This window comes from Drosophila nasuta, chromosome 2R (assembly GCF_023558535.2).
Source record: "Drosophila nasuta strain 15112-1781.00 chromosome 2R, ASM2355853v1, whole genome shotgun sequence".
In the NCBI taxonomy this organism is placed as follows: Eukaryota; Metazoa; Arthropoda; class Insecta; order Diptera; family Drosophilidae; genus Drosophila; species Drosophila nasuta.
Genome location: NC_083456.1, coordinates 10,642,212 through 10,654,640, shown reverse-complemented (window position 1 = coordinate 10,654,640; position 12,429 = coordinate 10,642,212). Strand labels below are relative to the sequence as shown.

At 42.0% G+C, this 12,429-nt stretch overlaps 5 protein-coding genes across 5 annotated transcripts; 2 read left to right on the top strand and 3 right to left on the bottom strand.

The window, feature by feature from the left end:
* Nucleotides 1–25: 25 nt before the first annotated feature.
* LOC132786417 (putative ammonium transporter 2) lies at nt 26–2,762 on the top strand. The gene is made up of 5 exons (XM_060792935.1): nt 26–300; nt 376–525; nt 591–1,078; nt 1,207–1,602; nt 1,662–2,762. The coding sequence occupies exons 3-5, from the start codon at nt 633–635 to the stop codon at nt 2,590–2,592; spliced, it is 1,773 nt and encodes a 590-aa protein (XP_060648918.1). The 5' UTR covers nt 26–300; nt 376–525; nt 591–632; the 3' UTR covers nt 2,593–2,762.
* A 304-nt stretch (nt 2,763–3,066) lies between these two features.
* On the bottom strand, nt 3,067–7,108 carry LOC132786416 (heat shock 70 kDa protein cognate 4). Its single transcript, XM_060792934.1, has 2 exons — nt 6,952–7,108; nt 3,067–5,355 (listed from the first exon to the last, which is right to left on the bottom strand). Exon 2 carries the CDS (start codon nt 5,353–5,355, stop codon nt 3,397–3,399), a length of 1,959 nt encoding a protein of 652 aa, XP_060648917.1. The 5' UTR covers nt 6,952–7,108; the 3' UTR covers nt 3,067–3,396.
* An 894-nt stretch (nt 7,109–8,002) lies between these two features.
* LOC132786421 (uncharacterized) lies at nt 8,003–9,068 on the bottom strand. Its single transcript, XM_060792942.1, has 4 exons — nt 8,789–9,068; nt 8,531–8,728; nt 8,226–8,466; nt 8,003–8,164 (listed from the first exon to the last, which is right to left on the bottom strand). Exons 1-4 carry the CDS (start codon nt 9,010–9,012, stop codon nt 8,039–8,041), a joined length of 789 nt encoding a protein of 262 aa, XP_060648925.1. The 5' UTR covers nt 9,013–9,068; the 3' UTR covers nt 8,003–8,038.
* Nucleotides 9,069–9,291: 223 nt separating this feature from the next.
* Nucleotides 9,292–10,184, bottom strand: LOC132786422 (small ribosomal subunit protein uS10m). Its single transcript, XM_060792943.1, has 3 exons — nt 10,071–10,184; nt 9,782–10,008; nt 9,292–9,715 (listed from the first exon to the last, which is right to left on the bottom strand). Exons 1-3 carry the CDS (start codon nt 10,077–10,079, stop codon nt 9,460–9,462), a joined length of 492 nt encoding a protein of 163 aa, XP_060648926.1. The 5' UTR covers nt 10,080–10,184; the 3' UTR covers nt 9,292–9,459.
* Nucleotides 10,185–10,371: 187 nt separating this feature from the next.
* On the top strand, nt 10,372–12,424 carry LOC132786418 (protein arginine N-methyltransferase 1). The gene is made up of 4 exons (XM_060792936.1): nt 10,372–10,564; nt 10,623–11,260; nt 11,316–11,497; nt 11,554–12,424. The coding sequence occupies exons 1-4, from the start codon at nt 10,543–10,545 to the stop codon at nt 12,242–12,244; spliced, it is 1,533 nt and encodes a 510-aa protein (XP_060648919.1). The 5' UTR covers nt 10,372–10,542; the 3' UTR covers nt 12,245–12,424.
* Nucleotides 12,425–12,429: the final 5 nt, after the last annotated feature.

Here is a 12,429-nt window from a genome sequence, read left to right as displayed (position 1 = left end):
CGTCACGAATATGATAGAAAAGTCTACATATTTCAAATAAAAATACAGAAATCTTTGCGACTATTATATTCGTAAAATCAGGCTGCAATAGCTGCGCAAGATTTTCTAATTGAATTTAATGCCAAATGTTTAATGTTCATTTATTTTGCAAATTACACATGACATGCAATAGCGACAACAACAACATTAGCTTGATGACAATGTCAAGTGCGAATAGCTAAGAATGGACTTGTATCGGCAAGCCTGAAGTGGAGAATAGCCTGCAATAAGACGAAAACATAAAATTTATGGTACGACACAGTAAGTATACATACGTACATACATATGTTTGCAGTTCACCTCTTAGAAAGGTTTAACATAATTTTTACTTTTAAGCAATTAGGCTTACCCCTTGGAGTGCTTGCAATTATTACAGGGTATAATTAGCTGGTTCGTTGTAAACAACACGCACATTCAAATGCAACAGATAAATAATTGACGCTTGGTCTGTTCCCAACGATTAACTTGCATTTCTATCAAATTCAGGTAATTTGTAACGTTTTTGAAGTTTTCATTCAGATTCAGGCAATTGCAATTTGATTCATTTTTAGAGTAACTACGACCGATAAAACACGTAAAGTTGGATCTCAGAGATGCCGTCAAAGCTAGGGAATTCGACGGCCGCGCAAGTGACCGCCTTAAAGGGTGTGGCACGGAATAGCAGCTATGTCATACCAGGACTATACGATCTTTCAGTAGAGGACACCAATTGGGTGCTGACCTCGTCGTTCATAATCTTCACAATGCAAACTGGCTTTGGCATGTTGGAATCCGGCTGTGTGTCTATTAAAAATGAGGTCAACATTATGATGAAGAATGTCATTGACATTGTGCTAGGTGGATTTACTTATTGGCTCTTTGGCTATGGCATGAGCTTTGGACGTGGACCTCTTTCAAATCCCTTCATGGCTATTGGTGACTTTTTGCTCGATCCGCCCGTTGGCGATGAACTGATGGGACAGATATTTGCAGCCTTTCTCTTTCAACTATCATTTGCCACTACGTCCACAACGATTGTCAGCGGCGCCATGGCAGAACGGTAAGGTCCCGATAACTATTTCTATGAGACTAAATGACACGAAATTTGGAGGTCAATCACCAAGAAGACCACATTTAACTTAAGTTCCAGACGTATCTTTAGTTTAATATAAGTTTCCCATTCTTCAGCTGCAACTTCAAGGCATACTGCGTCTTCTCTCTGCTCAATACGGTAGTCTATTGCATACCCGCAGGCTGGGTATGGGGTGAGCATGGGTTCCTCAATAATCTAGGTGCCGTGGACATAGCTGGTAGTGGTCCAGTGCATCTTATAGGAGGCGCAGCATCGTTTGCCTCGGCTGCCATGCTGGGACCTCGACTGGGCCGCTATGCCGAGGGCTACGATCCATTGCCGTTAGGCAATCCGGTTAATGCGTGCATGGGACTCTTTGTGCTCTGGTGGGGCTGGCTGGCGTTCAATTCGGGCAGCACCTACGGTGTCAGCGGTGCTAAATGGCAGTATGCGGCACGTGCAGCGGTCATGACCATGATGGGCTCCTTTGGCGGCGGATTCGTGAGTTCCATGTAAGTGCAAGTTAAGCTTTAAACAGATTGATCTTTAATTTAAACTGTGGATTTAAAAGCTACTCCTTTTGGCGGCACGATGGACGTATGGATATCATGGATCTGATCAATGGCATCTTGGGTTCGCTGGTTTCCATCACTGCTGGCTGTTTCTTGTATCGTGCCTGGGAGGCTCTCATTATTGGTGCAATGGGAGCTCTGCTCTGTGTGCTGGCAATGCCGCTGTTCGATCGGATGGGCGTCGATGATCCAGTGGGAGCCAGTGCAGTGCATGGTGTGTGTGGCATCTGGGGTGTTATTGCCGTTGGCTTGTTTGCCGACAATCCGGTGCCCATGGACACCACGAAGGGACGCAGTGGTCTGTTCAAGGGCGGCGGATGGTATCTGCTGGGCATTCAAACGCTGTCCGCCTTCTGCTTGGCCTGCTGGGGTATTTGCTCCACCTTTCTGCTTCTTTACGTGATCAATAAGGTTATTCCCATACGCATGGATCCGCATGAGGAGTTGCTGGGCGCCGATCTAACTGAGCATCGCATTCGTCACACCCAAATAGGTTTATCCCGTGCTATTTCCGCTCTCGCCCCAATCAAGGTTGATCTCAATGAGATTGCTGGCGTTCAACCCATTGGCCTTAATCCCGGGCACGAGCGAAGCATTGAACAACTTCGCGCTGCCGAGGATAAGCTGCAGCAGTGGCAATCCTATCTGGAGCAAGTAAGTGGCAATAATAAAAAGGTGGCATCGCCAATGCGAACACTGGAGCAACGACAGCTGGATTCGGATATTGCATTCAATTTGAAATCGGCCAATGCCGGCGAGAAACACCAGGAGCTCGATAATGTCTTTGGACGCCGGGTAAAGTCAGTGCGTGCTCGACGAGAAATATGGACAAGAGATCAAGGCACCTATAAGCCCAACAACAGCGAGCTGCCTGTGATAAATCACATTGCAAAGCTGGACAAGGACGGAAACTTTGCTTGGGTGGATTAGGAAGTAAATAAAGACTTCAGACACAAAAATTCTTCTAAAGTTTCAAAACTATAGAATGAAGATTATTTAGAAATATAACAAAACGCAGCAAGGAAATAAATTAATTTTAAAACAATGCATAATTAAATAGTATGATTAAATAAAACAAGAGCAAATGTTAAGATATTAAATATCTAAAATTTATGTTATTAAACAATGAAAATATTGAATAAATTCCTCACATAACAGCAACCAACAAATGATTCCAAATAATCAAATAACTTAAAAAAAAAATACCCAAAAGTTGCAAAACCATAAAACAAAAATATTTTCGTCAAATTCCTACGCCTACATATGATGAGTAGAAAGTATGGATATATGCACAAATCTGCACAAAATCGGTCAAACACACACATCACGTATTTAAATTTTAATATATAATATACGGTGCCTATTAATATCGTGTTGCAAGATATCTATAAATAAAATAGCAGATTTGTGTTTGCATTCTCAAATTGATTTATTTAATTCAAGTACAAGCAAATATAGTTTGGATGATCGATCGATGAATGATGATAATAATATAATATATATTTATTATCTTATTTTAGAGCAGTATTTTGGTTTTCTTTCATTAGTTGTTGATGTTGCAGTTGTATTATTATAATATAACGTTCAAGAGCAGTTGTCGTTTGTTCTTGTTGTTGGTGTTTTTATCTAATTTAGAATCCAAGTTAAATATATAGTTTAATGTGTGTAAGGTGTAAATTGTTTATAATTGTTTTATTGTATAGTTGATGTTTGGTTGGTTGGTTGGTGAATTGTTTAATCGACCTCCTCGATGGTGGGGCCAGCGCCGCCAGCACCGGCTGCTCCAGGAGCACCACCAGCGCCAGGCATACCTCCGGGCATGCCACCTGGCATACCACCAGGAGCACCACCGGCACTCTGGTACAGCTTGGTGATAATTGGATTGCAGACGCCCTCCAGCTCCTTCTGACGGTGCTCGTACTCCTCCTTATCGGCCAACTGGTTGGCATCCAGCCACTTGATGGTGTCGTTGCACTTGTCCAAAATGGTGGTGCGGTCCGAGTCGGAAATCTTGCTCTTCAGATTGTCTTCATCGAGGGTAGCCTTCATGTTGAAGCAGTACGACTCCAGACCGTTCTTGGCAGAGATGGTCTCCTTCTGCTTCTCATCCTCGTTGCGGTACTTCTCGGCCTCGTTGACCATGCGCTCAATATCTTCCTTGGACAGACGACCCTTGTCATTGGTGATGGTGATCTTGTTCTCCTTGTTGGTCGAACGCTCCAGAGCAGTCACATTCAGAATACCGTTGGCATCGATATCGAAGGTGACCTCAATCTGGGGCACACCGCGAGGTGCAGGTGGGATTCCCGACAGCTCGAATTTGCCCAACAGATTGTTGTCCTTGGTCATAGCGCGCTCACCCTCATAGACCTGGATCAACACACCGGGCTGGTTGTCCGAGTAGGTGGTGAAGGTCTGGGTCTGCTTGGTGGGAATGGTGGTGTTACGCTTGATGAGCACGCTCATCACGCCACCAGCAGTCTCGATACCCAGAGACAGGGGAGTAACATCGAGCAAAAGCAAATCCTGCACCTCCTGCGACTTGTCGCCGTGCAAGATGGCAGCCTGGACGGCAGCACCGTAGGCAACAGCCTCATCGGGATTGATGGACTTGTTCAGCTCCTTGCCGTTGAACAGATCCTGCAGCAAACGCTGGACCTTGGGGATACGGGTTGAGCCACCAACCAGCACAATATCGTGAATGGCCGACTTGTCCAGCTTGGCATCACGCAGAGCCTTCTCAACGGGATCCATGGTGCTGCGGAAAAGATCAGCGTTCAGCTCCTCGAAACGAGCACGGGTGATCGAGGTGTAGAAATCGGTGCCCTCGAACAGAGAGTCGATCTCAATGCTGGCCTGGGTGGAGGAGGAGAGGGTGCGCTTTGCACGCTCGCAGGCGGTGCGCAGACGACGCAGAGCACGCTTGTTAGTGGTCAGATCCTTCTTGTGCTTGCGCTTGAATTCCTGCACAAAGTGAGTGACGAGACGATTGTCGAAATCCTCACCACCCAAATGGGTGTCACCGGCCGTAGATTTGACCTCGAAGATGCCGTCATCAATCGACAGAATGGAGACATCGAAGGTACCGCCGCCCAAATCGAAAATCAACACGTTGCGCTCACCGACAGCCTTCTTGTCCAGACCATAAGCAATGGCTGCAGCAGTTGGCTCATTGATAATACGCAACACATTCAGACCGGCAATGGTACCAGCATCCTTGGTCGCCTGACGCTGTGAGTCGTTGAAGTAAGCAGGCACAGTGATGACAGCATTGGTCACTGTCTTGCCCAGATAGGCCTCGGCGGTCTCCTTCATTTTGGTCAACACCATGGAGGAGATCTCCTCGGGGAAGAAGGTCTTCTTCTCATCCTTGTAGGTGACCTCAATCTTGGGCTTGCCATCAACGCTGACGACCTCGAAGGGCCAGTGCTTCATGTCCGACTGGACAGCGGAATCATCGAATTTGCGACCAATCAAACGCTTGGCATCGAAGATAGTTTGAGTTGGGTTCATGGCCACCTGGTTCTTGGCAGCATCACCAATCAAACGCTCCGTCTCCGTGAAGGCAACATACGATGGTGTGGTACGATTACCCTGATCGTTGGCAATGATCTCAACCTTGCCATGCTGGAACACACCCACGCAGGAGTAGGTGGTGCCCAAATCAATACCGACAGCAGGTGCTTTAGACATCTGTAATGAATCACGCACAACAAAAAGAAAATTCTAGAGTTAGTTATTTTTGTACTTGTAGTAAGTAATAAGTAATAAGTTTTTTTTTAGAAAAAACTGAATTATGTGTCATTGAACTTTTTCTTATCTGGATATCTGGCAGCTCAGTTCTGTAATTGCATTGTTTTTATTTTTATAATTCAGAATAATTCCAGAATATCGGTGAAATAATATGGGAAAGTAGCAAATAAAGCAGCACTTCCCATGGATTGTGGACTCTGGACAATTCTACGATTGATTACTAATTTTATATATTGTAAGCATTTGTTGAATGAAGGCTGAGGTTAATCACCGGTAAATAAAATAGAAAAATTCTAATTGTTGTAGTAAAAGCGTTTTCATGCCTTTTGCGTCGAATTTCTCATTCGCTAAAACTGGTTGCGTCTAATGTCAACCTCAAAACCAAAAACGAACGAAACGTGAATAAATGACTAATTCATATGGACGAGACAAGTACATACTACAAATAATAATGTGTATATTGCACATTATGTACAAGATAAACTTTTCAAACAAGATAAATACAACAAGATAACAATGAAGTATTTCAACAGAGGCAGGCAGTACCAGCAGCAGCTGCTGTCATTGCCTTCCAAAGGTGCAAGCACCGCATGGACGAAAATTCTGGAACGCTCTTGAGCAACCACAATGACGACAGGGGTTGTACGAGTGTATGCATGTGTACGCTACACAAAAACCACGCCGTTCGCTAACATTATTGATTTTCGCCTTGGCAAAAGCGAGACGACAATAGTGCACAAACACGAGCGCGCGCTAATTTGCTATGTAAGCAGTTTGTTTGAATGTGTTTGTATTTTATTCCAACCACGCGTGCACGCACACTTTGAACCCGGTTAGCAACGCAAGTTCTCGTTCATGCTTTATATAGGGGTAAACGAACACTATTATATAATATACAATGTTTCCCACTATATGTGTATTTATAAATTATTAACATTAATATTAATGTTCGAAGTCTCATAAATAAAATCTCAGACGTCAGCGGCCAACCATCAGCGTGACTCATGAGTGAGTAAGTAGGCGATAATCTCGTGGAATAATGAGCGTGTGTGAGTGATGCGGCAAATTTTCAATGGAATATTCCAGTCGCACTGCTTACATATTAATCACCTAAACTACAAAGAACATTTAAATATGCATGGTTTTTGATTAATTATTAATAATCACCAATAGGCAATGCATATTGCAAAAGTTAATGACGCAATGCACATAAAAGTCCATACAGACACACATACTTAGGTGTAGGTGGAAGTTCAAAATCTAAGGTTCAACATGTTCGGCCACGCATATTCATGTGCTAAATGTTTTTTTTTTGTATAAGTTACAGTAGCAACTAAACTAATATTAAATGCATCAATGCACTCAAGTATTGATTAAAGCCATACATTATCGGCGAAATGAGTCAATGGAAATAGTTTTTCTAGGCCAACGCACGCGGTGCTGCTTACTGCAAGCGAAGTGCACGTGCTAAAAACGTTTTTGCAGCAGTTCGATTGTGTTGGAAATAAACCATACTTTACTAAAAATAAAACTTACCTTTGTGTGTTGTTTAGTTTAAATGTACTAAATGTATGAATAACCGTGTAATTGCTACTTCACTTCTTTGTCCCACTTAAATTTTCTGCCGAGTCGACACTCAGACGTTCGATCAAACTGGCACTTTTTATAGGAATGATGATGGCGAACGCGTGTACCTGTATTTATAGAGGCACGACGGCTTGCTCTGGAAAATTCTAAACAGTGTGACCACAGACTTGTATTTGAAGCATGAATACTCCAAAATGCCGCAGTTACTATTCGTTACGTATATTATTAAATTTATTAAAGAGCGTGTTATTCATCGAGAGTCGAAAAAATTACACAACTTCTAGAACATTTTTATTTCAAAATTTGATTATTCTCCCAAAACTGAAGACAAAACTAGAACTTTTGTAAGAAATGTGCAAGCCTTACACCATTAATTCTTAGTAATGCACTCATAACTAGGATTTGTAAGTTATAAAATTTGTAAGTTATAAGTTAGGAAAAAATGTAATTTTCGCTATGTATTTTATTTATAAAATATACCACAAACAAATGTATACCAAGATTTAATAGCTGTGTAAAATACCATTCTCAGTATTTCCGACCTTTAGGTAGCACGAAAATCTTTATTTTTACGATGTGGCATGGCTGCATAAAAATCTTCTTTTAATGTAGCCCTTAAAAATTTGAATGGGGCTACCATACGGAAAAATGCGCGCTAAATTTAAAATTACTATCCTCTGGGATCATAAATCAATAAACAGTCATAAAAATATTCGTGCTATCTAGACCCCACCATACCAAAAACACTTCAAGTATTGGCACGCGATATCAGCAATATTCAAGCTGATAATGACAGGATTAGAATGTAAATTGGTTTTTCAATGGTTTACGTGCACATTATCAGTAGATTAGACACATAGCTGCACTTGCTATAAATATGTTTGCCGTATTTCTTATCGTAACGATATGTATTACTAAGTAATAATAAGTACACAACCACCTTCAAACGGATTATAAAATCAATTGAATCAACAAAGCAATAAAAACCCCCTGTTCATGCTAATATTAAAAAATACAATCTATTTATTTGTCAGTCTTATTCAACGGTTTTTAAGAGCTTGCAATCCGGCTCGACACCCTCAAAAATGGGCGTACTTTCGCCTTCTCCACCACCGCCACCAATAACGATTTTGATAATATCAGCAATTTTGCTATTTATGAGCTGTGAGAAAATAAGAGTTAAGAAATGGGCTTTCCAAATTCGAAATAATTAAGACACTCACCGCTTCTGCTTTTTCAATCACGGTGCCCTGTCCATAGTCCCAGGCGTCGCCCAGTAGTTCCAAACCCAATTCGTTAATCAAGGCATGAAGGAAATCATTAATACGCTCCTCCTCCATAAGATTGTCAAAGTTAATTTTCAAATCGCCCAAATGCAATTGGATATTTAGGGCTGTGATTGCTAATGATGTCGAAACTCGAATTCTCCAAGTAATAAGGATATTAAAATCCTTAATGAAGGCTCTAAAAATAATTGGCAGGAAAATCTTAATATAACGTAATGGGTTATAAAAGTAAGTTGCCTTACTCTGCATTTCCATCCCCAGCCAAGTTCAGAATGTACGCCAAAGAACCTTTGGCCGTATACAAGGATTTGAAGAAAGTGTATGGAAACGTAATATTGACGGTACTCGTTTGAAATCCTGGAACTATACTAATTTTAAGCGGGTCTACCACGAAATCAGATAAGCCTTCCAACTTGAAATTGTCAACAGAACCCGTGAAGCTAAAGAGCAATTAATTATTAATTTCATCAGAGGATTAACCACTTGCATAATCGTCTTACTCGATTAGGTATTGATTGTTAACAGCCGTATCGACATGTTCCAACTGCAGTGGATCCAATGCGGGTAAGCCTAGGCTAGGAATTGGGTGACACATACGCTTCTGAAATTCCTCCAGAAAATTCAAGATCGTGTCCTCATACACGCAGACAACTGGTGAGAGGCAACTGTAGATTGTGGCCGTGGCCAGCATCAGTTGAAGTAGACGGCGACTGCTTTGCTGCATGTTGCTTTTGCCTGGAGTTGAAGCGTGCTACTAAAATGCTACTGGCGAATGTGAAGCCTTTTTGTCAAGTGCGGCCATTTCCAGTTCCCATTATGAATGTCAAGATATGAACGAATACCCTGATATTGCATCTGTTAACTACGCAGTGCCGTTTGCTACAAAGCCAGTGGACTCGCACTCGAATTTAATCGCTTGTCGAACTGCTCTACACAGGCAATAGCACCAATTTCTGTACAGATTACATTTACATTATTTTTAGGTGTAGAGTATACGAAGTGTTTGTGGACTAGAGCTTATCGTTATCAATTTGGGCTACTCTTTTTGTCGATTAGCACACATTTTATTTGTTTCTTTCGCCAATTGGAGAATAATCTGGGAAATGCCTCCATGACTGCAAAACTTATTAAACTATATTCAGATCGAAGGGATCTAATCTAATGGCTAATGTTAGACCTGCTCTGGCGGTTGCCGCAAGTGCTCAGGTATCTGTTGTAGCTCTGTTTTGGTTGCTTGCAGTGCCACACCCTCGGGCAGATTGCGTTCGATGTACTCTAGAAATGTGTCCAACGTGGAGCCGGTCAACTTGTGGAAGTTCATGTAACGAAAATGTGTACGAATCTCGTATTGTACACGATGCTTCTTATAGATGTGCACCGACTTCAGCAAAGTCATGCGTTCATGATGTGCCTTTCGGGGTGACCAACTATTGATTGAAGACAATATAGTGATTCAACTGTTGATGCGCTTTGTTAGTTTACTTGTTACTTACCACTTGCCCAATTCAATATTCAAATGCTCGGCAGCTGTTGTGGCAAACCAGGTGTAACTCTTAAGCACAGCTGGATCGACACCGCGTAGCTCAATTTCCAGCTTGCTGTAAAGTTGATCAGGCTCAGCTGGGGCTGCGACGGTCGGCGATGTTGTTGTGGTTGTTGGCACCGCTGCTGCTAACGAGTATAGTCTGGAGGGCTGCACCTGCCGCAAAGCTTTTACTAGCTAAAAACATATTAATTGCATTTAATTGTTTTTCATTAATAAATAAAATAATTAATACAAACCTGCATCATTTTGTTATTGTTTTTTCACCACACAACTGCCAGGTGCGGGTTATGCAAGTCAGGGCTACAAAAAAAACATTTTGCCGGTGTGTGGTGACACTGTTTGTGGAATACTTTGAAATTCTGTCGATCTTCAAGAATTCCTAAATATCTTGTATTTTTAAGAGAAATATGATCATAATGATGATGAAAGTACAATTTATTCAATTGTAAATAATTTACAATAACTTGCCACATCGATGTAGGCAATAAGAATCGATATTTAAAAAAAATCGATGTGCCATCGATATTTCGCCACCTCTTTCTATTGGTCATTCGGTAGCGCACGTGCAATTCAAAACGAACTTTTTAAACTTTTATTTTATTTGTTATCCAAAAACATCTGAACATTGCTGTTTAATTAACAGTTAAAGCAACTTTTTTGTTTAATTAAAAGTGAATTCAAGTTAATTAGGTATTTAAATTCAGCACCATGGAAAACCCAAATCTACAACGTAAGTGTCAAAGACATAAACAAACATACGCTCGTAAACAATTCTGTTTTCCCGGCAGAGAACGACGAGTCTATCACAGATCCCAGTTCCGACGAGGAAGCATATGATGACATCGACGATGATGAGGAAATCGGTGAGGACGAAGGCGAACCAACGACCTGTTTGTTTTGCACCAACGTTTTGCCGACTATTGAAACAGCAATCGAACATTTAAGCAAGGACCACAAAGTAGATTTATTGCAGCTCAAAATGAAATTCGAGATGGATCAGTATGCATTTATTAAGCTGATTAATTATACGCGTGCCAACAAACTAAGTGCAGAGCAACTTCTCTTAACGGAGCAGCCACTGTGGAATGATGAAAAGTATCTCAAGCCCTTGGAGTACGAACCCTGGCTGTGCTATGACTACGATGCACTGAAGAACGGCAATACTACTACAGGTGAAGCAGCTGAGAGCGTGCCTGAGTTGAGGCGGCGTCTGGCTGAGCAAGCCCAGCTACTGCAGCAGGCCAGCGAAGATATGGAACGAATGCGCAACGATTACAAGACGCTATTGCAACAGGAAAAGGGCGAGAAGATGGCATCAGCAGCAGGATCTGGCAATGAAGTGGTGCGCAATACTCCCAAGTTTGATAAAGAATATTTCAATAGCTATTCCCATTTTGGCATTCACCACGAGATGCTCAGCGATACGGTAAGTGTGAGCATTCCGAGAAATCAGATCTGTTTACTCAACTAATCCTTAACAGGTTCGCACCAGCAGTTATCGCAAAGCGTTGCTGGACAACGCAAAGTATTTGAGTGGAAAATCTGTGCTTGACGTGGGATGCGGCACTGGTATCCTGTCCATATTTGCATCGCAAGCAGGTGCCGCCAACGTTGTGGGCATTGACAACTCCGAGATTGTCTACACGGCCATGGATATAGTCAGGTTGGGAACAGTTACTTTAGCTTGCAAAGATTGTCTTACGTATTGTGTGTCTGCAGGAAAAACAATGTGAAAAACGTAAAGCTAGTGAAGGGCATGCTGGAGGATACTGAATTGCCGGAAGCCAAGTACGACGTCATCATATCCGAGTGGATGGGCTATTTTCTGCTCTACGAGGCTATGTTGGATTCTATCATTTATGCTCGTGAACGTCATTTAAAGCCAAATGGTACAATTTTGCCAAATCGTTGCACATTACATCTACTGGCCATCAACGAGGAGTTACATGCTCAACACGTTGAATTTTGGTCAAATGTATACGATGTGGATATGAGTGATCTGCGCAAACGCAGCATTGAGGAACCATTGATGGAGGTTGTGAATCCCGATCACATTCTCACTGAGAGCGAGCAAATCGCCAACTTTGACATGATGACGGCTGATTTAAACTATCCAAATTTTACTTATGAGTTTAGCTTAAAGTGCACGAAGTCTGGTAAATTGGGCGCTTTTGTCGGCTACTTTGACACTTTGTTTGAACTGGAGAACAAAGTGGAGTTCAGCACATCGCCCAGACATACGCCCACCCACTGGAAGCAAACAGTGTTCTTTATCGACCAGCCACAAAACGTGAAAGAAGGCGATGTGATCAAGGGCAGGATTAAGTCGCGACGTCATCAAGGCGATGTGCGAGCGTTGCGTGTGGATATTGAAGCGTTCGGCAAACATCACAAATACACAGTGGATTAATTAGTTGGTCTTCAGATCGATCTTTAATGCAGAATTTCGTGTGTGGACAAAATGTGAAACTTAAGTTTAAAGAATATGTTTATATAAATATAGAATGAGTTCACACAAACACCAGGTAAGCTGGCGTTGTGTAGCGCTTGCTAAAAAACATTACACATAAATCTTTATGTAGATAGAAGGGGTAT